The sequence below is a fragment of the Salmo salar genome, chromosome 10 (assembly GCF_965601325.2).
Source record: "Salmo salar chromosome 10, fSalSal1, whole genome shotgun sequence".
Lineage (NCBI taxonomy): Eukaryota > Metazoa > Chordata > Actinopteri > Salmoniformes > Salmonidae > Salmo > Salmo salar.
In genome coordinates, this window is record NC_138300.1 from 123,735,001 (window position 1) to 123,758,952 (window position 23,952).

The 23,952-nt window shown below is 45.1% G+C and overlaps 2 protein-coding genes across 3 annotated transcripts in view; one reads left to right on the forward strand and one right to left on the reverse strand.

Annotated features, from left to right (window-relative positions):
- The window catches only part of LOC106561812 (CD81 antigen), a 31,835-nt gene extending 26,970 nt beyond the window's left edge, over positions 1-4,865 (reverse strand). Inside the window, exon 1 of the mRNA XM_014126059.3 lies at positions 4,598-4,865. Coding sequence (XP_013981534.1) covers positions 4,598-4,663 — 66 coding nt within the window. The 5' untranslated portion in view covers positions 4,664-4,865. The remainder of the gene's footprint in view (positions 1-4,597) is intronic.
- Positions 4,866-6,981: 2,116 nt separating this feature from the next.
- The window catches only part of LOC106593086 (voltage-gated potassium channel KCNC1), an 85,436-nt gene continuing 68,465 nt past the window's right edge, over positions 6,982-23,952 (forward strand). For both annotated transcript variants that reach the window (XM_045688662.2, XM_045688663.2), the window contains exon 1: positions 6,982-8,509. In XM_045688662.2, the coding sequence (XP_045544618.1) occupies positions 7,928-8,509 (582 nt within the window). In that variant the 5' untranslated portion in view covers positions 6,982-7,927. The remainder of the gene's footprint in view (positions 8,510-23,952) is intronic.

The following is a 23,952-nucleotide window of genomic DNA, read 5'->3' on the forward strand; positions in this document are numbered from 1 at the left end:
TTCCATTTGCTTTGGAAATGTAAACATATAATTCCCATGTCAGTAAAGCCCTTTGAATTGATTTGAGAGAGAGAGAGAGACAGAGAGACAGAGAGACAGAGAGACAGAGAGAGAGAGAGAGAGAGAGAGAGAGAGAGAGACAGAGAGAGAGAGACAGAGAGAGAGACACAGAGAGACAGAGAGACAGAGAGAGAGAGAGACAGAGAGAGAGACAGAGAGAGAGAGAGAGACAGAGAGAGACAGAGAGAGAGACAGAGAGAGACAGAGAGACAGAGAGACAGAGAGAGAGAGACAGAGAGACAGAGAGAGAGAGACAGAGAGACAGAGAGAGAGAGACAGAGAGAGAGACAGAGAGAGAGAGTCAGTTTTCCCTTGCCACTGTTATTTAGCTTGCTCTTTGGGGTCTCGGCCGGGTAACTGTTCAGCATTCTGTGACTATTGTCAACATCTCCAATCTGTCAGCGTTTGTGAAAACCTTTCAGCACATGTTGCTCATTTCTGTCCTGGACTTCATTGTTCTAGAACCAAGAAGCAGGAAACTGAATCCTCGATGGGACAAAGGGTGACTAGAGGAAAATAAAAACCGGTCAGTGTTTTCGACTGACACAACATGCAGCTAATCAGTAAAAAAAAAACACTAAAGGAGGAAACAGTAAATCACATGGAAACTCGTGTCCAGGATATGCTGCATTACTTTTATGCTGATTTCACATAATGATACAGTTTCTTAAATGTAACGGCAATAGACATACCCAACAGTAACTGCTATGCATGTGTAATTACATGATTCTGACAGGCAAAAAAAACGTGGTATATTTGGAAAGACGACATGTGCTACCAATTCATTCTACACTTGAACCTAAACTACATGCTACCAGTAATGCTACATTTGTACTTAGTCTAAACACTACCAGTAATGCTACATTTGTACTTAGTCTAAACACTACCAGTAATGCTACATTTGTACTTAGTCTAAACACTACCAGTAATGCTACATTTGACTATAGTCTAAACACTACCAGTAATGCTACATTTGTACTTAGTCTAAACACTACCAGTAATGCTACATTTGACTATAGTCTAAACACTACCAGTAATGCTACATTTGTACTTAGTCTAAACACTACCAGTAATGCTACATTTGTACTTAGTCTAAACACTACCAGTAATGCTACATTTGACTATAGTCTAAACACTACCAGTAATGCTACATTTGACTATAGTCTAAACACTACCATTAATGCTACATTTGTACTTAGCCTACATACTACCATTAATGCTACATTTGTACTTAGCCTACATACTACCAGTAATGCTACATTTGTACTTAGTCTAAACACTACCAGTAATGCTACATTTGTACTTAGCCTACATACTACCATTAATGCTACATTTGTACTTAGCCTAAACACTACCAGTAATGCTACATTTGTACTTAGCCTACATACTACCAGTAATGCTACATTTGACTATAGTCTAAACACTACCAGTAATGCTACATTTGTACTTAGCCTAAACACTACCAGTAATGCTACATTTGTACTTAGCCTACATACTACCAGTAATGCTACATTTGACTATAGTCTAAACACTACCAGTAATGCTACATTTGTACTTAGCCTAAACACTACCAGTAATGCTACATTTGTACTTAGTCTAAACACTACCAGTAATGCTACATTTGTACTTAGCCTACATACTACCAGTAATGCTACATTTGACTATAGTCCTAAACACTACCAGTAATGCTACATTTGTACTTAGCCTAAACACTACCAGTAATGCTACATTTGAACCTAAACTACATACTACCAGTAATGCTACATTTGAACTTAGCCTACATACTACCAGTAATGCTACATTTGACTATAGTCTAAACACTACCAGTAATGCTACATTTGTACTTAGCCTACATACTACCAGTAATGCTACATTTGACTGTAGTCTAAACACTACCAAACCACCAGTTACAGAATCTAGCTACTGCAGTTAGCTTGACAAGGAAGCGTGTGGGAACAAAGGAAATGTCAAAGAGAAACAGTCTCCCTCTCTGGTGCCCCTTTTCCCCCCGTCATGGATCAAACGGTATTGAAAAACACATTACAAATACTAACACTGTGCTAGATTGAGCTTGTCTGGTACAGTGGAACTAATAGCATAGTCCCAAAAGTGCAAACGCCGCCCATCTGGGACAGACTAAAGTAATAAGATAATGTAGTGGGTGCTTATATTCCTACTATTTCACATTATTATTATTATCACGTGTGAATTGGAGATGTGTTTTTTTTGGGGGGGGGGGGGCAAATCCCAACTCCCCCCCGAGACAGCCTGGGAGAGTGGGGTCACAGCCAGGGTCAGACATTATCAACGGTGACTCTTCGAGCGATTAGGGTCAAGTTCCTTGCACAAAGGGCACATCGAACAGATTTTTCACCTTGTCTGCTCGGGGATTTGAGTAAACATGTTGATCATAATAATCCTGTTGATCATAATAATCCTGTTGATCCTGTTGATCATAGTAATCCTGTTGATCCTGTTGATCCTGTTGATCATGATAATCCTGTTGATCGTGTTGATCATGATAATCCTGTTGATCATAATAATCCTGTTGATCATGATAATCCTGTTGATCCTGGTGATCATGATAATCCTGTTGATCCTGTTGATCATGATAATCCTGTTGATCCTGTTGATTATAATAATCCTGTTGATCATAATAATCCTGTTGATCCTGTTGATCATAATAATCCTGTTGATCCTGTTGATCATAATAATCCTGTTGATCATAATAATCCTGTTGATCATAATAATCCTGTTGATCATAATAATCCTGTTGATCATAATAATCCTGTTGATCCTGTTGATCAGGGGTAACCTGCCATGGCCCAGGGAGTTTGGCTGTGTAGGTATTATTGTTCATCTATTGATGCCCCCCTCACACACACACGCACACACACACACACACACACACACACACACACACACACACACACACACACACACACAGACAGACACACACACAACACACACACACACACACACACACACACACACACACACACACACAATAATTAATGGAATTATACAGTGTTTCAATTAAATGTTTCAAGGACAAACATACATGTATTAAAGTTTTTTTTTGTAGTGGGGACAGTAACATTAGTCATCTCTAAAATATATACTTTAAGGAAAATTATTGTATATATTTGTTATTTTTTTTCTATGTTTAGCTCACATAATATAATTTAAAAGTATGCATTAAGGAGTCTGTAATATAATACATGTGGCAAAAACAAATGCCAGACATTAATAAATGCATTTCTATGGCTTCCTAAATATTTTTTTTACAACGGTGGGGAAGAGCCAAGATGGAGTCCCGGTGGCTTCAACACAACGGTGGGGGAGAGCCAAGATGGAGTCACAGTAGCATCAACACAATGGTGGGGAAGAGCCAAGATGGAGTCATGGTGGCTTCAACACAGTTGTGGGGGAGAGCCAAGATGGAGTCACGGTGGCTTCAATACTACGGTGGAGGAGAGCCAAGATGGAGTCACGGTGGCTTCAATACAACGGTGGGGGAGAGCCAAGATGGAGTCACGGTGGCTTCAACACAATGGTGGGGGAGAGCCAAGATGGAGTCACGGTGGCTTCAACACGGTGGAGGAGAGCCAAGAAGGAGTCACGGTGGCTTCAATACAACGGTGGGGGAGAGCCAAGATGGAGTCACGGTGGCTTCAACACAATGGTGGGGGAGAGCCAAGATGGAGTCACGGTAGCTTCAACACAATGGTGGGGGAGAGCCAAGATGGAGTCACGGTGGCTTCAACACGGTGGGTGAGAGCCAAGATGGAGTCACGGTGGCTTCAACACGGTGGGGGAGAGCCAAGATGGAGTCACGGTGGCTTCAACACAATGGTGGGGGAGAGCCAAGATGGAGTCACGGTGGCTTCAATACAATGGTGGGGAAGAGCCAAGATGGAGTCACGGTAGCTTCAACACGGTGGGGGAGAGCCAAGATGGAGTCACGGTGGCTTCAATACAATGGTGGGGGAGAGCCAAGATGGAGTCACGGTGGCTTCAATACAATTGTGGGGAAGAGCCAAGATGGAGTCCTGGTGGCTTAAACACAACGGTGGGGGAGAGCCAAGATGGAGTCACGGTAGCTTCAACACGGTGGCTTCAACACGGTGGATCCTACCAGTCACCTAGTGTATATATAAATCACTAATAGTTCCCAGTCTAGGACTGGCTTACTTTATTGAGCCACTACAGTTTTCACACGGTCATCAGTTGGACCATTGAAAACAATACCAACAGTATGTGAGATTATCATAAGATAGGCTTGTATCATAACAGTGTTGAATAGTAGCTCATTTCAGTACCTCGGTGATACTATCTGATTACAGAGACGAAATAGATTTAAAGGTGTCGTAAAAAATTCTGAATGATTCAAAGTTACATCATAAGCAAAAACATTCAAGACGCACTTTTTTTTTATCAATAAATAAAACTACAGACAGAAGAAATGTGACGATAATCACTTTAAAGTAGCATCGTAATAAAAGAGATAAAAAATAAAAAAAAAGACTCAACTCACCCAGAAAACGAAATTAAAGAAAAAGAGCATGAATTTGATACACTTGTTGCAGCCGACTACAGTCATGACGACCGACTGTTCAGGTCCGTTAATTTAGATGAATAAATTAAACGTCTGCGGTGATACCAGTGTCCCCGAGATTCTAAGAAGACGGACCGTTATAGCTTCTTCTCGTTCTAAGAACTCAAATTCTGTGCCAGAAATCTCGAGGTATGTTCCCCAAGGAATGGGTAGAAACTCCTCCTTTTACTAATGACTGTGTAAACCGAGACTGGAAACAGCCCACCAAGTGATGAGGGGAGGTAGAAGAGGACAGATGAAAGACAGCATGGCTTGTCTTGTGATTATTTATATATATTTTTTTTTTTCTTCTTGTTTAATTTGTACTGTTCATTTTTCTTCCTGTTTGTGAGAAAAAAGTTTGTACTCAGAGGCACCATTGGGAATGAAAGACCCTGGTCTCAATTAGGCAACACTAAATAAATAAAAGTTAATAAAAAAATATAAATCTTCATAAACTACAGGAGTTAGGAGGAGCAATATTCTGTTTATTGCTCAGGCTTATTGTTGTTGTTATTCTTCCACTATAAACTAGTATTCAGAACACAAACACACCGCATTTATTTTACACCTAAACATCAAAATGTCTAAATAATGAGATAAGGAAGAGAACAGGGACTTTGCCCACATATCTAGGCTATGGTCCCTGGCCAAAAGTAGTGCACTAAATAGGGAATAGGGTTCCACTAATTAGGGAATAGAGTTCCATTAAATAGGGAATAGGGTTCCACTAATTAGGGAATAGAGTTCCATTAAATAGGGAATAGGGTTCCACTAATTAGGGAATAGAGTTCCATTAAATAGGGAATAGGGTTCCACTAATTAGGGAATAGGGTTCCACTAAATAGGGAATATGGTTCTATTCAATAGTGAATAGGGTTCCACTAAATAGGGAATAGAGTTCCACTAAATAGGGAATATGGTTCTATTCAATAGTGAATAGGGTTCCACTAAATAGGGAATAGAGTTCCATTAAATAGGGAATAGGGTTCTATTCAATAGCGAATAGGGTTCCACTAAATAGGGAATATGGTTCTATTCAATAGTGAATAGGGTTCTATTCAATAGCAAATAGGCTTCTATTAAAAAGGGAATAGGGTTCCACTGAATAGGGAATAGGGTTTCACTAAATAGGGAATAGGGTTCTATTAAATAGGGAATATGGTTCCACTAAATAGGGAATAGGGTTCTATTCAATAGTGAATAGGGTACTATTAAATAGGGAATAGGGTTCCACTAGATAGGGATTAGGGTTCTATTCAATAGCGAATAGGTTTCTATTAAATAGGGAATAGGGTTCCACTAAATAGGGAATAGGGTTCCACTAAATAGGGAATAGGGTTCCACTAAATAGGGAATAGGGTTCTATATGGGATGCAGACATAGTGTAATGTCATCATAATGGATCATTGCAGAGGCACAAAGAGGACAGAGGCACATGCAGTGAACTGCATGGGCAACACCGCTCTCTGTTGGCAATGCCCATAACAACACCATAATGACTCCTACCATATGGTGAAGAGAGAGGGAACTGAATGTATAGGCTGTTGTGGCATCACTGGCATTCTGTGTCTTTGTTCATAGGAAATCACTTTGTATAAAGAGGGTCGACACACTGCACATTTCCATACATCCAGTGATAATATAATACCGATGATACTGTGTCTCTCTATTCATTTGTCAAATGGAGGAATTAATTTCAAGGGTTTGATATAGCATGGATTTGGCGTTTAGCCAAATGGTTTCAGGGTCATACCCTCATAAACCGATTGACTGTCAGCCTGTCTGACTGCATATGGTCAAAAATACTGAGGCTGTATGTCCTGGAGGAAGTGAAAGGAAACGGGAAGGGGGACGGGTGGCAGTGCCCTGGCTGCATGGAGCTAAACAATCAGTGAATGCATGAACTCAGTAGACAGATTCAACAAACAATGGTTCTGACTGGGCATGCTCCATATCATTCTCCACGCGTTTTCTCCTTCCTTCCCTCTCCTTCCTTCCTCTTCTTCTTCTTCCTCTTCTTCTTCTTCTTCTTCTTCTTCTTCTTCTTCCACGGTGTTTCCAGAACAACCGCGTCTCTTCTTCGAGTCAATTCTGAGGATCCTCAAGAGAATCATCACCGCGGAGCATTGCTCAGTCAGAGGACACAGAGAACACAGAGAACACAGAGGACGTGCGCGTACCTTCCTGCCTCTTGTCCTTCCGTGTTCATACTTCATATGGTGTCACCGTGGAATACTCGCTCTCCTTGCAGTCTCGAACACGAAGGAATCACAGGCATTGATCCGCCGCCCCCCCCCCCCCCCCCCCCCCCCCCCCAAAAAAAAAATGCATAGGGAAAACAACAATTTACCCCGATGAAGATAAACACAGTCACAGACATCTTGCGCGGGAAAATGCGCGGCGCCTGATCTAGCCCTAGTAGGATATAGCTACCGGTTGCTGTCCAACTGTTTCGTTCAACGGAAAACTGGATTTAAATGTGTCGTTTTGGGGGACAAGGTAAAGCGACAGTAGATACATGAGAGGAAGGATAGCATTCTTAAATAGCAAGCAGAGTGTCTCGGAGAGAGAGAGAGAGAGAGAGAGAGAGAGAGAGAGAGAGAGAGAGAGAGAGAGAGAGAGAGAGAGAGAGAGAGAGAGAGAGAGAGAGAGAGAGGGGGGACTGGTGCTGTCCTTTCAGCACCACGGCATGCAGTCACACACCCGCATTCACCGTGCTGTCTATGAATATCGTTAACTGGTTCTACCAAAAACCACCACAACTAGGAAGTGAGTCTTTGTGTTGGATTCGGATTAGAAAGAATAAACAACACCCTTTTTTTTTTATCTTCTTCACCTTTTGGATTTAAACCACCATCCATTGTTGTGGATTTAAACCACCATCCATTGTTGTGGATTTAAACCACCATCCATTGTTGTGGATTTAAACCACCATCCATTGTTAATAATGGCATGCCATTGACTACACTGGCTATCATTTTGGATTTAAACGTTTTCCCTCCTGTAGGTCTTGTGGTTGATTTCCATGACAGGTTGTGGAAACATTGGGGCACCCGGTATAATCAGTGGGAATATGTGCTGATTAGTCCTATAGGCCTGCACTATTTAAGATATATAGCCTGCAACTATCAGCAGCCTAGCCGTATCTCTTCCCTCTTCCTCCCCTGGTAACCCCGGTTGCGTCCCCCCCCCCCCCCCCTCCCACTGTGCTCATAGAGTTGCCGTTGTGATGCTGGGAACTTATTGGAGACATGCCTAAGGGACGCAATGGGCTTGAGCGACGAAAAGGATCGCATTGTGATAAACGTGGGAGGGACCAAGCACCAGACATACCGCGGTACCTTACGTACCCTGCCCGGTACCCGTTTATCCTGTCTGGCCGAACCCGACGCGCCTAGTCACTTCGACTGGGACGACAAACATGAGGAATTCTTTTTCGACCGCCACCCTGCCGTTTTCGCTCATATCCTTAACTATTACCGAACTGGTAAATTGCACTGCCCTGCCGATGTCTGCGGACCTCTTTACGAGGAGGAATTGGCATTCTGGGGCATCGATGAGACGGACGTGGAGCCTTGCTGCTGGATGACCTATAGCCAGCACCGGGAGGCGGAGGAAGCGCTTGATAGTTTCGGCGGGGGTGCCCTGCTCGACTTAACCAGTAATGATGATCAGGACCCGGAGGTCGTGACCGATCCGGGGGACGGGGTTGGTGATGAGGCAGATGAGATGACGAGGAGGCTGGCGCAGGGGGACTCTACCGACGTAAAGGCAAAGGGGCTATGGGGTCGTTGGCAGAAACGCATGTGGGCTCTGTTTGAAGACCCCTACTCTTCTAAATATGCAAGGGTGAGTAAGATAAATATTTCTCTACTGTCCATAATCTCTATTTTCCTTTCTAATTGTGATATTAAGCCTAATGATGGATATGCGGTTAATGATGAATGACAGATTTACAGATATGGTGATTGATAGAGGACTTCTAGCCATGTGATGTGGAGAGGGTCTGTGTGAGAGTGACCTTGAGATGGTAGGCTAGTCCACTCCCCAGGTATTCACCAGGGAGCTCTACAGCAGGAGAATGTTATTGTAACAGTCAGGTGGAAGGAATAAATGTTGACCAATGGATCCTAACTACTAGCCAGCCTACTTTCACCCCTAGACACAGATGATGTCAGCAAAAAAAAACCCCCCAAAAAACCAGAGAAAGCCGAGTGTATCTCACCATGAGTATCATAACCCTTTCTTACTAAGCTGAGTCAAACCGTGCCAAGCTGAGCTGAGCTGTACTGACCTGTTTAATAAGCATCCACCATGGTTCCTGGAACAATGCTGGAAAGGACAAAAGAAAATATCAAAGACAACACAGTTTGTCTACGGTTCAGGTTGGGACAATAGTGTGAAAAGGTACTACATGTGTTTGTGCCAAGAGCCTCCTGAACAGGAGAAAAGCTGACCTGGGATGTTTGTATTTATGTTGGTATTTAGTTTGGTTAAACAATGTCTATGAATCGTCCTGGACTAGCCTGGGGCCAGAACTGAATGTCTTAAAAATAAAATCAAATTTGTCACATACATTTTTTTTTTTTTTTTTTACATTTTAGTCATTCAGCAGACGCTCTTACAGCGACTTACAGTAGTGAATTTCATACAATTCATGCATTTTTTTATTTTTTTTTGTACTGGCCCCCCGTGGGAATCAAACCCACAACCCTGGTGTTGCAAACACCATGCTCTACCAACTGAGCCACAGGGAAGGAATACGTAGAGATGGTTAGCAGATGTTAATGCGAGTGTAGCGAAATGCTTGTGCTTCTAGTTCCGACCGTGCACTAATATCTAACAAGTAATCTAACAATTTCACAACAACTACCTTATACACACAAGTGTAAAAGAATGATTAGGAATATGTACATATAAATATATGGATGAGCGATGGCCGAACGGCATAGGCAAGATGCAGTAGATGGTATAGAGTACAGTATATACATATGAGATGAGTAATGTAGGTTATGTAAACATTATATAAAGTGGCATTGTTTAAAGTGGCTAGTGATACATTTATTACATCCAATTTTTAGTTATTAAAGTGGCTAGAGATTTGAGTCAGTATGTTGGCAGCAGCCACTCAATGTTAGTGATGGCTGTTTAACAGTCTGATGGCCTTGAGATAGAAGCTGTTTTTCAGTCTCTCGGTCCCAGCTTTGATGCACCTGTACTGACCTCGCCTTCTGGATGATAGCGGGGTGAACAGGCAGTGGCTCGGGTGGTTGTTGTCCTTGATGATCTTTTTGGCCTTCCTGTGACATCAGGTGGTGTAGGTGTCCTGGAGGGCAGGTAGTTTGCCCCCGGTGATGCGTTGTGCAGACCTCACTACCCTCTGGAGAGCCTTCCGGTTATGGGCGGAGCAGCTGCCGTACCAGGCGGTGATACAGCCCGACAGGATGCTCTCGATTGTGCATCTGTAAAGGTTTGTGAGTGCAAGCTGAATTTCTTCAGCCTCCTGAGGTTGAAGAGGAGCTGTTGCGCCTTCTTCACCACGCTGTCCGTGTGGGTGGACCATTTCAGTTTGTCCGTGATGTGTACGCCGAGGAACTTAAAGCTTTCCACACTTAGTGAGTGTGACAATGGCCATAGGAGTTGGCAAGACAGCACCAACCAAGCTACTCATGGACATGAGACTAGAATACCTGGGTGGGATGTGGACAGTTTGAGAATACCTGGGAGGTTGGTAGTTTGAGAATACCTGGGATGTTGGCAGTTTGAGAATACCTGGGAGGTTGGCAGTTTCAGAATACCTGGGATGTTGGCAGTTTGAGAATACCTGGGATGTTGGCAGTTTGAGAACACATGGGATGTTGGCAGTTTGAGAATACCTGGGATGTTGGCAGTTTGAGAATACATGGGATGTTGGCAGTTTGAGAATACCTGGGATGTTGGCAGTTTGAGAATACCTGGGATGTTGGCAGTTTGAGAATACATGGGATGTTGGCAGTTTGAGAATACCTGGGAGGTTGGCAGTTTGAGAATACATGGGATGTGGACAGTTTGAGAATACCTGGGATGTTGGCAGTTTGAGAATACATGGGATGTGGACAGTGAGAATACCTGGGATGTTGGCAGTTTGAGAATACATGGGATGTTTGCAGTTTGAGAATACCTAGGACGTTGGCAGTTATTGTGGGTTAGAATACCTGGCTGGGTGGATACTGGCAGTTAGTGTGGGTTAGAATACCTGGCTGGGTGGATACTGGCAGTTAGTGTGGGTTAGAATACCTGGCTGGGTGGATACTGGCAGTTAGTGTTGGTTAGAATACCTGGCTGGGTGGATACTGGCAGTTAGTGTGGGTTAGAATACCTGGCTGGGTGGATACTGGCAGTTAGTGTGGGTTAGAATACCTGGCTGGTTGGATACTGGCAGTTAGTGTGGGTTAGAATACCTGGCTGGGTGGATATTGGCAGTTAGTGTGGGTTAGAATACCTGGCTGGGTGGATATTGGCAGTTAGTGTGGGTTATAATACCTGGCTGGGTGGATACTGGCTGTGTTGGTTAGAATACCTGGCTGGGTGGATATTGGCAGTTAGTGTGGGTTAGAATACCTGGCTGGGTGGATACTGGCAGTTAGTGTTGGTTAGAATACCTGGCTGGGTGGATACTGGCTGTGTTGGTTAGAATACCTGGCTGGGTGGATACTGGCAGTTAGTGTGGGTTAGAATACCTGGCTGGGTGGATACTGGCTGTGTTGGTTAGAATACCTGGCTGGGTGGATACTGGCAGTTAGTGTGGGTTAGAATACCTGGCTGGGTGGATACTGACTGTGTTGGTTAGAATACCTGGCTGGGTGGATACTGGCAGTTAGTGTGGGTTAGAATACCTGGCTGGGTGGATACTGGCTGTGTTGGTTAGAATACCTGGCTGGGTGGATACTGGCAGTTAGTGTGGGTTATAGAATACCTGGCTGGGTGGATACTGGCAGTTAGTGTGGGTTAGAATACCTGGCTGGGTGGATACTGGCTGTGTTGGTTAGAATACCTGGCTGGGTGGATACTGGCAGTTAGTGTGGGTTAGAATACCTGGCTGGGTGGATACTGGCAGTTAGTGTGGGTTAGAATACCTGGCTGGGTGGATACTGGCAGTTAGTGTGGGTTAGAATACCTGGCTGGGTGGATACTGGCTGTGTTGGTTAGAATACCTGGCTGGGTGTATATTGGCAGTTAGTGTGGGTTCGAATACCTGGCTGGGTGGATATTGGCAGTTAGTGTGGGTTCGAATACCTGGCTGGGTGGATACTGGCAGTTAGTGTGGGTTAGAATACCTGGCTGGGTGGATACTGGCTGTGTTGGTTAGAATACCTGGCTGGGTGGATATTGGCTGTGTTGGTTAGAATACCTGGCTGGGTGGATATTGGCAGTGTTGGTTAGAATACCTGGCTGGGTGGATATTGGCAGTTAGTGTGGGTTAGAATACCTGGCTGGGTGGATACTGGCAGTTAGTGTGGGTTAGAATACCTGGCTGGGTGGATACTGGCAGTTAGTGTGGGTTAGAATACCTGGCTGGGTGGATATTGGCAGTTAGTGTGGGTTAGAATACCTGGCTGGGTGGATACTGGCTGTGTTGGTTAGAATACCTGGCTGGGTGGATACTGGCAGTTAGTGTGGGTTAGAATACCTGGCTGGGTGGATACTGGCAGTTAGTGTGGGTTAGAATACCTGGCTGGGTGGATACTGGCAGTTAGTGTGGGTTAGAATACCTGGCTGGGTGGATACTGGCAGTTAGTGTGGGTTAGAATACCTGGCTGGGTGGATACTGGCAGTTAGTGTGGGTTATAATACCTGGCTGGGTGGATACTGGCAGTTAGTGTGGGTTAGAATACCTGGCTGGGTGGATACTGGCTGTGTTGGTTAGAATACCTGGCTGGGTGGATACTGGCAGTTAGTGTGGGTTAGAATACCTGGCTGGGTGGATACTGGCAGTTAGTGTGGGTTAGAATACCTGGCTGGGTGGATACTGGCAGTTAGTGTGGGTTAGAATACCTGGCTGGGTGGATACTGGCAGTTAGTGTGGGTTAGAATACCTGGCTGGGTGGATACTGGCAGTTAGTGTGGGTTAGAATACCTGGCTGGGTGGATACTGGCAGTTAGTGTGGGTTAGAATACCTGGCTGGGTGTATACTGGCAGTTAGTGTGGGTTAGAATACCTGGCTGGGTGGATATTGGCAGTTAGTGTTGGTTAGAATACCTGGCTGGGTGGATATTGGCTGTGTGGGTTAGAATACCTGTATGGGTGGATATTGGCAGTTAGTGTGGGTTAGAATACCTGGCTGGGTGGATACTGGCAGTTAGTGTGGGTTCGAATACCTGGCTGGGTGGATACTGGCTGTGTTGGTTAGTATACCTGGCTGGGTGGATACTGGCTGTGTTGGTTAGTATACCTGGCTGGGTGGATACTGGCTGTGTTGGTTAGTATACCTGGCTGGGTGGATACTGGCAGTGTTGGTTAGAATACCTGGCTGGGTGGATACTGGCTGTGTTGGTTAGAATACCTGGCTGGTTGGAGACTGGCTGTGTTGGTTAGAATACCTGGCTGGGTGGATACTGGCAGTTAGTGTGGGTTAGAATACCTGGCTGGGTGGATACTGGCAGTTAGTGTGGGTTAGAATACCTGGCTGGGTGGATACTGGCAGTTAGTGTGGGTTAGAATACCTGGCTGGGTGGATACTGGCAGTTAGTGTGGGTTAGAATACCTGGCTGGGTGGATATTGGCTGTGTGGGTTAGAATACCTGGCTGGGTGGATATTGGCTGTGTGGGTTAGAATACCTGGCTGGGTGGATACTGGCAGTGTTGGTTAGAATACCTGGCTGGGTGGATACTGGCTGTGTGGGTTAGAATACCTGGCTGGGTGGATACTGGCTGTGTGGGTTAGAATACCTGGCTGGGTGGATACTGGCTGTGTTGGTTAGAATACCTGGCTGGGTGGATACTGGCTGTGTGGGTTAGAATACCTGGCTGGGTGGATATTGGCTGTGTGGGTTAAATAGGTCAGGTCAGCATGTTAAGTAAACCAGATCTTTAGCACCAGCAGCAGTTGGCAGTATCTGATGGCAGACCTCCAGACTGACATAGTACACAGTTTGCTGCTCCACGGTTGGCAAGATGAGGTTCTTGGACCTGTTATTACGGGCAGGCTTCCATCTGGCCTGGTCCTATGGTCCTCCATGGTGGTGATAGTGAAACGAGTTTGCACCCTAAAACATTTTGGTCATATTTTATTTGAAGCATTATAACTTGTAAGTTAGGCCTGCTGGTATAATGCATTATAACTTGTTGTAAGTAAAGCCTGCTGGTATAATGCATTATAACTTGTTGTAAGTAAAGCCTGCTGGTATAATGCATTATAACTTGTTTTAAGTAAAGCCTGCTGGTATAATGCATTATAACTTGTTGTAAGTAAAGCCTGCTGGTATAATGCATTATAACTTGTTGTAAGTAAAGCCTGCTGGTATAATGCATTATAACTTGTTGTATGTAAAGCCTGCTGGTATAATGCATTATAACTTGTTGTATGTAAAGCCTGCTGGTATAATGCATTATAACTTGTTGTATGTAAAGCCTGCTGGTATAATGCATTATAACTTGTTGTAAGTAAAGCCTGCTGGTATAATGCATTATAACTTGTTGTAAGTAAAGCCTGCTGGTATAATGCATTATAACTTGTTGTAAGTAAAGTCTGCTGGTATAATGCATTATAACTTGCTGTAAGTAAAGCCTGCTGGTATAATGCATTATAACTTGCTGTAAGTAAAGCCTGCTGGTATAATGCATTATAACTCGTTGTAAGTAAAGTCTGCTGGTATAATGCATTATATCTTGCTGTAAGTATGTATGAAATCATATACTAATTTTAATGAGGCTTGTAAGTTACTGTATCAACATTTGAATTGAGTGAAAATGGCTGGTATAGTCAGGATGATTATTAGATGATTATAAGACATTATAAAAGATCATACATGCTCATGACAAGTCTAACAATGGATTTTATCACTCACTATAAAAGTACGAGTTATTACAGGTCCAGAATACACAACACCGTTAAGATCAGAAATACAGTTGATTATTAATTGAGTAACCGTTCAGATTGCAGTTGTTGATTGATTGTTTATGCCTGACTGGCTCTTGTTGTGTGGTAGACAGGGAAGACAAGTTGATTGGTGAGAGTGGTGAATATCATTAAACAGAGTGAAATGCGTAGCATCTCGTCCTCAAGTTTTTGTTTTATTCTAAAATGAGTTTCACATAACTCTTATTAACTCGGACCGTTGTCTAAAATCCCAACCACCGGAAACCATTCAGAGCTGCCATACATTTCAGTGTGAGAGCCACATATTTCATTGAAAGCTATATATTTAATTGTGAAAGTCAATAAGCCATACATTTCAGTGTGAGCAAGACAGGACCTCAGTAGTGAATTTTGACAGAGCTTTATGGAGAACAGAATATAATTGACTAGATCACAGTGTCTCTTAATTATAGGCAGTATTCAGCTAGATTCAGATTCAGAATTCTGTGTGGTTCAGATTCAGATTCAGAATTCTGTGTGGTTAAGATTCAGATTCAGAATTCTATGTGGTTCAGATTCAGATTCAGAATTCTGTGTGGTTCAGATTCAGATTCAGAATTCCGTGTGGTTAAGATTCAGATTCAGAATTCTATGTGGTTCAGATTCAGAATCAGAATTCCGTGTGGTTCAGATTCAGATTCAGATTTCTGTTTGATTCAGGTTTGATTCAGATTCAGATGTGATTCAGGTTCACATTGTAATGAAGTAGGGCAAGGTTTGACAGAGCTCTATGAAGCACGGCATGTGGTTAATTATTCCAAGTGTTAATTACAGACTGTAGTATTCACAGCGGACACATCACGTGACAGTGGAACAACCCCCCATATCACTCTCTCTGTTGTCACTCATTTATCTATTTTATTTAACCTTTATTTAACTAGGTTAAGTCATAGTGAACATCAACTAGGATTAGCCAACCAGGGTAAGAACATAGAAATAGAATCTAGTCATTATCTAGTCTTTCTACTTCTATGGGCAAAACAACCCTGGTCGTCACCATAGAGGACAAAGCAACCCTGGTCGTCACCATAGAGGACAAAACAACCCTGGTCGTCACCATAGAGGACAAAACAACCCTGGTCGTCACCATAGAGGACAAAACAACCCTGGTCGTCACCATAGAGGACAAAACAACCCTGGTCGTCACCATAGAGGACAAAACAACCCTGGTCGTCACCATAGAGGACAAAACAACCCTGGTCGTCACCATAGAGGACAAAACAACCCTGGTCGTCACCATAGAGGACAAACAACCCTGGTCGTCACCATAGAGGACAAAACAACCCTGGTCGTCACCATAGAGGACAAAACAACCCTGGTCGTCACCATAGAGGACAAAACAACCCTGATCGTCACCATTGAGGACAAAACAACCCTGATCGTCACCATTGAGGACAAAACAACCCTGGTCGTCACCATAGAGGACAAAACAACCCTGGTCGTCACCATAGAGGACAAAACAACCCTGGTCGTCACCATAGAGGACAAAACAACCCTGGTCGTCACCATAGAGGACAAAACAACCCTGGTCGTCACCATAGAGGACAAAAAAACCTGGTCGTCACCATTGAGGACCAAACAACCCTGGTCGTCACCATAGAGGACAAAACAACCCTGGTCGTCACCATAGAGGACAAAACAACCCTAGTCGTCACCATAGAGGACAAAACAACCCTGGTCGTCACCATAGAGGACAAAACAACCCTGGTCGTCACCATAGAGGACAAAACAACCCTGGTCGTCACCATAGAGGACAAAACAACCCTAGTCGTCACCATAGAGGACAAAACAACCCTGATCGACCCTGATCGTCAAAAAACATAAAGCATACAACCTGTTTGCAACAAGGCACTCAAGTAATACTGCAAAACATATGGCAAAGAAATTAACTTTATATCCTAGCAGTACTATTTACTTCACTGAGAGTGAAGCTGATACTGTATATAACATTTTGCCATTTTACAGCCTTATTCTAAAACGGATTAAATATGTTTTTTTCCCTTCTCATTAATCTACACACACTACCCCATAATGACATCACAATACCCCATAATGACATCACAATACGCCATAATGACATCACAATACCCCATAATGACATCACAATACCCCATAATGACAAAACCAAAAACAGGTTTTTAGAAATGTTTGCAAATGTATTAGAAAATAAAAAAATGAAATACCTTATTTACATAGTCAAAGGGTCTGAATACTCTCTGAAGGCACCGTATATACAAAAGTATGTGGACACCCATTTAAATGAGTGGATTCGGCTATTTCAGCCACTCCCATTGATGACAGGTGTATAAATCGAGCACACAGACATGCAATCTCCATTGACAAACATTGGCAGTAGAATGGCCCGTACTGAAGAGCTCAGTGACTTTCAACGTGGCACCGTCATAGGATGCCATCTTTCCAACAAGTCAGTTCGTCAAATTTCTGCCCTGCTAGAGCTGCTCCCCGGTCAACTGTAAGTGCTGGTATTGTGAAGTGGAAACGTCTAGGAGCAACAACGGCTCAGCCACGAAGTGGTAGGCTACACAAGCTCACTGAACGGAACTGCCGAGTGCCGAAGCGAGTAACGTGTAAAAATCACCTGTCCTCGGTTGCAACACTTTCTACCGAGTACGAAACTGCCTTTGGAAAGCAACGTCAGCACAAGAACTGTTTGTGAAATGTGTTTCCATGGCCAAGCAGCCGCACACAAGCCTAAGATCACCATGCGCAATGCCAAGCGTCGGCTGGAGTGGTGTAAAGCTCGCCACCATTGAACTCTGGAGCAGTGGAAACAAGTTCTCTGGAGTGATGAATTACGCTTCACCATCTGGCAGTCCGACGGACGAATCTGGGTTTGGCGGATGCCAGGAGAACGAAACCTGCCCCAATGCTTAGTGACAACTGTAAAGTTTGGTGGAGGAGGAATAACGGTCGGAGGCTGTTTTTCATGGTTTGGGCCCCTTGCATACAGTGAGATTCTAGATGATTCTGTGCTTCCAACTTTGTGGAAACAGTTTGGGAAGGCCGTTTCCTGTCTCATCATGACAATGCCCCCGTGCACTTCAACCCCATGTGAACACCTTTGGGATTAAATGGAACGCCGACTGCGAGCCAGGCCTAATCGCCCAACATCAGTGCTTGACCTCCCCAAAGTTCCAACATCTAGTAGAAAGCTTTCCCAGAAGAGTGGAGGCTGAGCAGCAAAGGGGAGGACCAACTCCATATTAATGCCCATGATTTTGGAATGAGATGTTCGACAAGCACATACTTTTGGTCATGTCATGTATAAGTGCATTTATCTAAATACTTATGACACCTTCAAATGGAGGGGACTAGATACATAAAGTGCTTTCAATTGTAAATGGTTAAACAGATTTGTATGAAAATATGTATGAAAATACCCTCAGTTAAAAGATGACATTCTGGGCAGTCGGTTCATATAAAATCCAAAATGCCAAATTAAACGTTTTAGTTTCACTGCCCAAATAAATCCGTAGGGGGGTGTATGTGTCTACGAGATGATAAACTATATGGGTTAGTACTGAGCATCTGTTAGCACTGAGCATCTGTTAGCACTGAGCCTCTGTTAACACTGAGCCTCTGTTGCTGTGGCAGAATGAGGGCTAGCACTGAGCATCTGTTAGCACTGAGCCTCTGTTGCTGTGGCAGAATGAGGGCTAGCACTGAGCATCTGTTAACACTGAGCCTCTGTTGCTGTGGCAGAATGAGGGCTAGCACTGAGCATCTGTTAGCACTGAGCCTCTGTTAACACTGAGCCTCTGTTGCTGTGGCAGAATGAGGGCTAACACTGAGCATCTGTTAGCACTGAGCCTCTGTTGCTGTGGAAGAGAGGCAGGAGGACATCACAGGGAATGAGGGATTGTCCGAAATACTGTAGCACCCTATTCCCCATATAGTGCACTACTTTGGAACAAAGCCCTGGTGAAAAGGAGTGCAATATATAGGTAATGGTGTGCCATTTTGGATGTAACTGAAGTTTGCTACAACGAAAGCGACCGATGAAAAAAGCCTTGGTTTCATTTGACAGCACGGATAGTGTTACAGATTATGCTGTACCCAGTCCACTGTTCAGAAACAGGAGCATGGCCTGCTTTACATTGAAACAGCCTTTGAACAGCAATACAGATCCAAAGAGTGACATGTTTGTCAACAAAAGGTTTCTAATGGTTTGTTTGTCATTTCTTTCAGAGGAAGTGTGTGGTTGACTGTTTCAGGATTGAAATTGTACTTTGTCTCTTGGGGGGTGACTGATATCTTTGACAATTGTCGGGGAGACACATTGATTTTTCAGTTGTTTTTGGTGGACCTGGCTGATTTGTTTGAGTTCTGATGGTGGACCTGGCTGATTTGTTTCAGTTCTGATGGTGGGCCTGGCTGATTTGTTTCAGTTCTGATGGTGGACCTGGCTGATTTGATTCAGTTCTGATGGTGGGCCTGGCTGATTTGTTTCAGTTCTGATGGTGGGCCTGGCTGATTTGATTCAGTTCTGATGGTGGGCCTGGCTGATTTGTTTCAGTTCTGATGGTGGACCTGGCTGCTTTGTTTCAGTTCTGATGGTGGACCTGGCTGATTTGTTTCAGTTCTGATGGTGGGCCTGGCTGATTTGTTTCAGTTCTGATGGTGGACCTGGCTGATTTGTTTCAGTTCTGATGGTGGGCCTGGCTGATTTGTTTCAGTTCTGATGGTGGACCTGGCTGATTTGTTTCAGTTCTGATGGTGGACCTGGCTGATTTGTTTCAGTTCTGATGGTGGACCTGGCTGATTTGATTCAGTTCTGATGGTGGGCCTGGCTGATTTGTTTCAGTTCTGATGGTGGGCCTGGCTGATTTGTTTCAGTTCTGATGGTGGACCTGGCTGATTTGTTTCAGTTCTGATGGTGGACCTGGCTGATTTGTTTCAGTTCTGATGGTGGACCTGGCTGATTTGTTTCAGTTCTGATGGTGGACCTGGCTGATTTGTTTCAGTTCTGATGGTGGGCCTGGCTGATTTGTTTCAGTTATGATGGTGGACCTGGCTGATTTGATTCAGTTCTGATGGTGGGCCTGGCTGATTTGTTTCAGTTCTGATGGTGGACCTGGCTGATTTGTTTCAGTTCTGATGGTGGACCTGGCTGATTTGTTTCAGTTCTGATGGTGGACCTGGCTGATTTGTTTCAGTTCTGATGGTGGGCCTGGCTGATTTGTTTCAGTTCTGATGGTGGACCTGGCTGATTTGTTTCAGTTCTGATGGTGGACCTGGCTGATTTGTTTCAGTTCTGATGGTGGACCTGGCTGATTTGATTCAGTTCTGATGGTGGGCCTGGCTGATTTGTTTCAGTTCTGATGGTGGGCCTGGCTGATTTGTTTCAGTTCTGATGGTGGACCTGGCTGATTTGTTTCAGTTCTGATGGTGGACCTGGCTGATTTGTTTCAGTTCTGATGGTGGACCTGGCTGATTTGTTTCAGTTCTGATGGTGGACCTGGCTGATTTGTTTCAGTTCTGATGGTGGGCCTGGCTGATTTGTTTCAGTTCTGATGGTGGACCTGGCTGATTTGATTCAGTTCTGATGGTGGGCCTGGCTGATTTGTTTCAGTTCTGATGGTGGACCTGGCTGATTTGTTTCAGTTCTGATGGTGGACCTGGCTGATTTGTTTCAGTTCTGATGGTGGACCTGGCTGATTTGTTTCAGTTCTGATGGTGGGCCTGGCTGATTTGTTTCAGTTCTGATGGTGGACCTGGCTGATTTGATTCAGTTCTGATGGTGGGCCTGGCTGATTTGTTTCAGTTCTGATGGTGGACCTGGCTGATTTGTTTCAGTTCTGATGGTGGACCTGGCTGATTTGTTTCAGTTCTGATGGTGGACCTGGCTGATTTGATTCAGTTCTGATGGTGGGCCTGGCTGATTTGTTTCAGTTCTGATGGTGGGCCTGGCTGATTTGTTTCAGTTCTGATGGTGGACCTGGCTGATTTGATTCAGTTCTGATGGTGGACCTGGCTGATTTGTTTCAGTTCTGTTATAACTGTTTGTGATGGATAACAATGAGTCAGACAGAATGGATAGGATGCCCAGAAGACTAACTAGGGGTGCTTCCCAAATAGCAGCCTATTCCCTATATAGTGCACTACTTTTGACCAGGGCCCATAGAGTTCTGGTCAAAAGTAACATACTATGTAAGGAATAGGGTGCCATTTGGGACACAGCCAGTTTTCCAGTCAAATTACCTTGGTCTGAATGTCACGTCCTGACCATAGTAAGATGTGATTTTCTATGGTACAGTAGGTCAGGGCGTGACAGGGGGTGTTTTGTGTTTTTCTATGTTTTCTATTTCTATGTTTAAGTTCTGGTTGTTCTATTTCTATGTTTTTTTTTGTTGGGTTGATCTCCAATTGGAGGCAGCTGGTCCTCGTTGCCTCCAATTGGAGATCATATTTAAGTAGGGGTTTTCTTCCTGGGTTTTTGTGGGTTATTATCTTTTGAGTAGTGTCTGTTTCTCTCTGCGTCACGGTTTGTTGTTTTTGTAAATTCAGTTATTTTTGTATTGCAAAAGTTTCACGAATTTAATAAAATGTGGAACTACAACCACGCTGCACTTTGGTCCGATCCTTTCGACAGCCGTGACACTGAAGGGGTTTGTCCGTTCCAGTCAAATTACCTTGGTCTGAAGGGGTTTGTCCGTTCCTGTCAAATTACCTTGGTCTGAAGGGGTTTGTCTGTTCCAGTCAAATTACCTTGGTCTGAAGGGATTTATCCGTTCCAGTCAAATTGCCTTGGTCTGAATGTCACGTCCTGACCATAGTAAGATGTGATTTTCTATGGTAGAGTAGGTCAGGGCGTGACAGGGGGTGTTTTGTGTTTTTCTATGTTTTCTATTTCTATGTTTAAGTTCTAGTTGTTCTATTTCTGTTTTTTTTTGGGGGGGGGGTTGATCTCCAATTGGAGATCCTTTCGACAGCCGTGACAGAATAACCCACCATAAAAGGACCAAGGAGCGTGGAAGAGAATGGACCTGGGAGGAAGTTCTGGACGGCAAGGGATCCTGGACATGGGAGGAGATCCAGGCTGGATGGGATCGCCTTCCATGGGAACAGGTGGAGGCAGCGAGAGCAGAGCGGCGACGAGAGGAGGCACGATACCAACGGCGAGGCAAGTGCAAGAGGCAGCCCCAAAACATTTTGTTGGGTGGGGCACATGGGGAGATTGGCAGAGTCAGGTTGGAGGCCTGTGCCAACTCCCCATGCTTACTGTGGGGGGCGAGTGACCGAGCAAGCACCATGTTATGCTGAGATACGCACTGTGTCGCCAGTGCGCAGCTACAGCCCGGTGCGCTCGGTGCAAGCTCCTCACAGGTGAGGTGCTAGAGTTGGCATTCAGCCTGGAAGGAGTATGCCTGCTCAGCGTTCCTGATCTCCGGTGCGTCTTCTCGGCCCAGGTTATCCTCCGCCAGCTCTACGCACGGTAACCCCAGTTCGCCAACATAAACCTGTGCAACCTGTCACAACGCCTCGAGCTTGTCGGGCTACGGAGGTTATCCAGCCAGGACGGGTTGTGCCAGCCATAAGCTCCAGACCTCCAGTGTGCCTCCACGGCCCAGTATACCCTGTGCCTGCTCTGCGCACCTGGCCTCCGGCGAAGCTCTCCAGTCCGGAGACTCCAGCGACGTTCCCTAGTCTGGAACTGCCAGCGACGTTCCCTAGTCCGGTGAGCCCTATTCCAGCTCCACGAATGAAGCCTCCAGTGATGATCTATGGTCCGAAGCCTGTAGAGATGATCCATGGCAAGAAGCCTGTAGGGATGATCCATGGCACGGAGCCTGCAGTGACGGCCTACAGTCCGGAACCTCCTGAGATGGCCTACAGTCCGGAGCCTCCAGCGACGCTCCCTAGTACGAAACCTCCAGCGACAGCCTGCAGCCCAGAGTCTTCAGCGACGGCCTGCAGCCCAGAACCTCCAGCGGCGGCCTGCAGCCCAGAACCTCCAGCAATGATCTACAGTCCGGTTCTTTCGACGACGATCCACGGTCCGGTGGTAATAAAGCAGAAGGATCAGCGGGTGGAGCGGGGATTACACCCCGAACCGGAGCCGCCTCCTCGGCTGGAGGTTAAGGTTATGTGGACTGCATTTGAGCCGCCATAGACAATTGTCACCCTCCCTACCCTCCCTTTTGTTTTGTGGTTTGTTTTGCTGTTTTAGGTGCATTTGGAGTCTGCACCTTTGGGGGGGGGGGGGGGGGGGGTAATGTCACGTCCTGACCATAGTAAGATGTGATTTTCTATGGTAGAGTAGGTCAGGGCGTGACAGGGGCTGTTTTGTGTTTTTCTATGTTTTCTATTTCTATGTTTAAGTTCTAGTTGTTCTATTTCTATGTTGTTTTCTTTGGGTTGATCTCCAATTGGAGGCAGCTGGTCCTCGTTGCCTCTAATTGGAGATCATATTTAAGTAGGGGTTTTCTTCCTGGGTTTTTGTGGGTTATTATCTTTTGAGTAGTGTAACGGCTGTCTACGGAAGAAGTGGACCAAAATGCGGCGGAGTTAGGGTTCGTCATTTTTAATGTTACGAACACTATGCAATTAACAAAACAACAAAACTGACAGCCAACACAGTCCTGTCAGGTGCAACAACAGTGACAAGCACAATTACCCACACCACACAACGGAAACGTAGGCAACTTATGTGTGACTCCCAATCAACCACAACCCTCTACAGCTGTGCTTGATTGGAAGTCACACGGCCAAAATTAAATGAAACAATAAAACACTTACTCCCTTCTGCCACGTCCTGACCCAACTACACCCTCTACTGGTCAGGACGTGACAGTACCCCCCCCCTCAAGGTGCAGACCCCGGGATGCACCTAAAAAAAGGAAAACACAAAAAAAATCCCCAACAAAAAGGAACACCTAAACAATAAGGGAGGGAAGGGAGGGTGGCTGCCGTCACCGACGGCACTGTGCTACACCCTCCCTCCCCAACCCACCTATCCTGGAGGTGGCTCAGGTGCAGGACGTGGACCTCGCTCCACCTTCGGCGTCGCCCACTCTGTTGGCGCCGATCGCTGCGCCGGGCAGACGGGCCACTCGGGCTGACCCTGGCAGACGGACCACTCGGGCTGGGTCGGAAGGCATGCGGGCCACTCGGGCTGGGCCGGAAGGCATGCGGGCCACTTGGGCTGGGCCG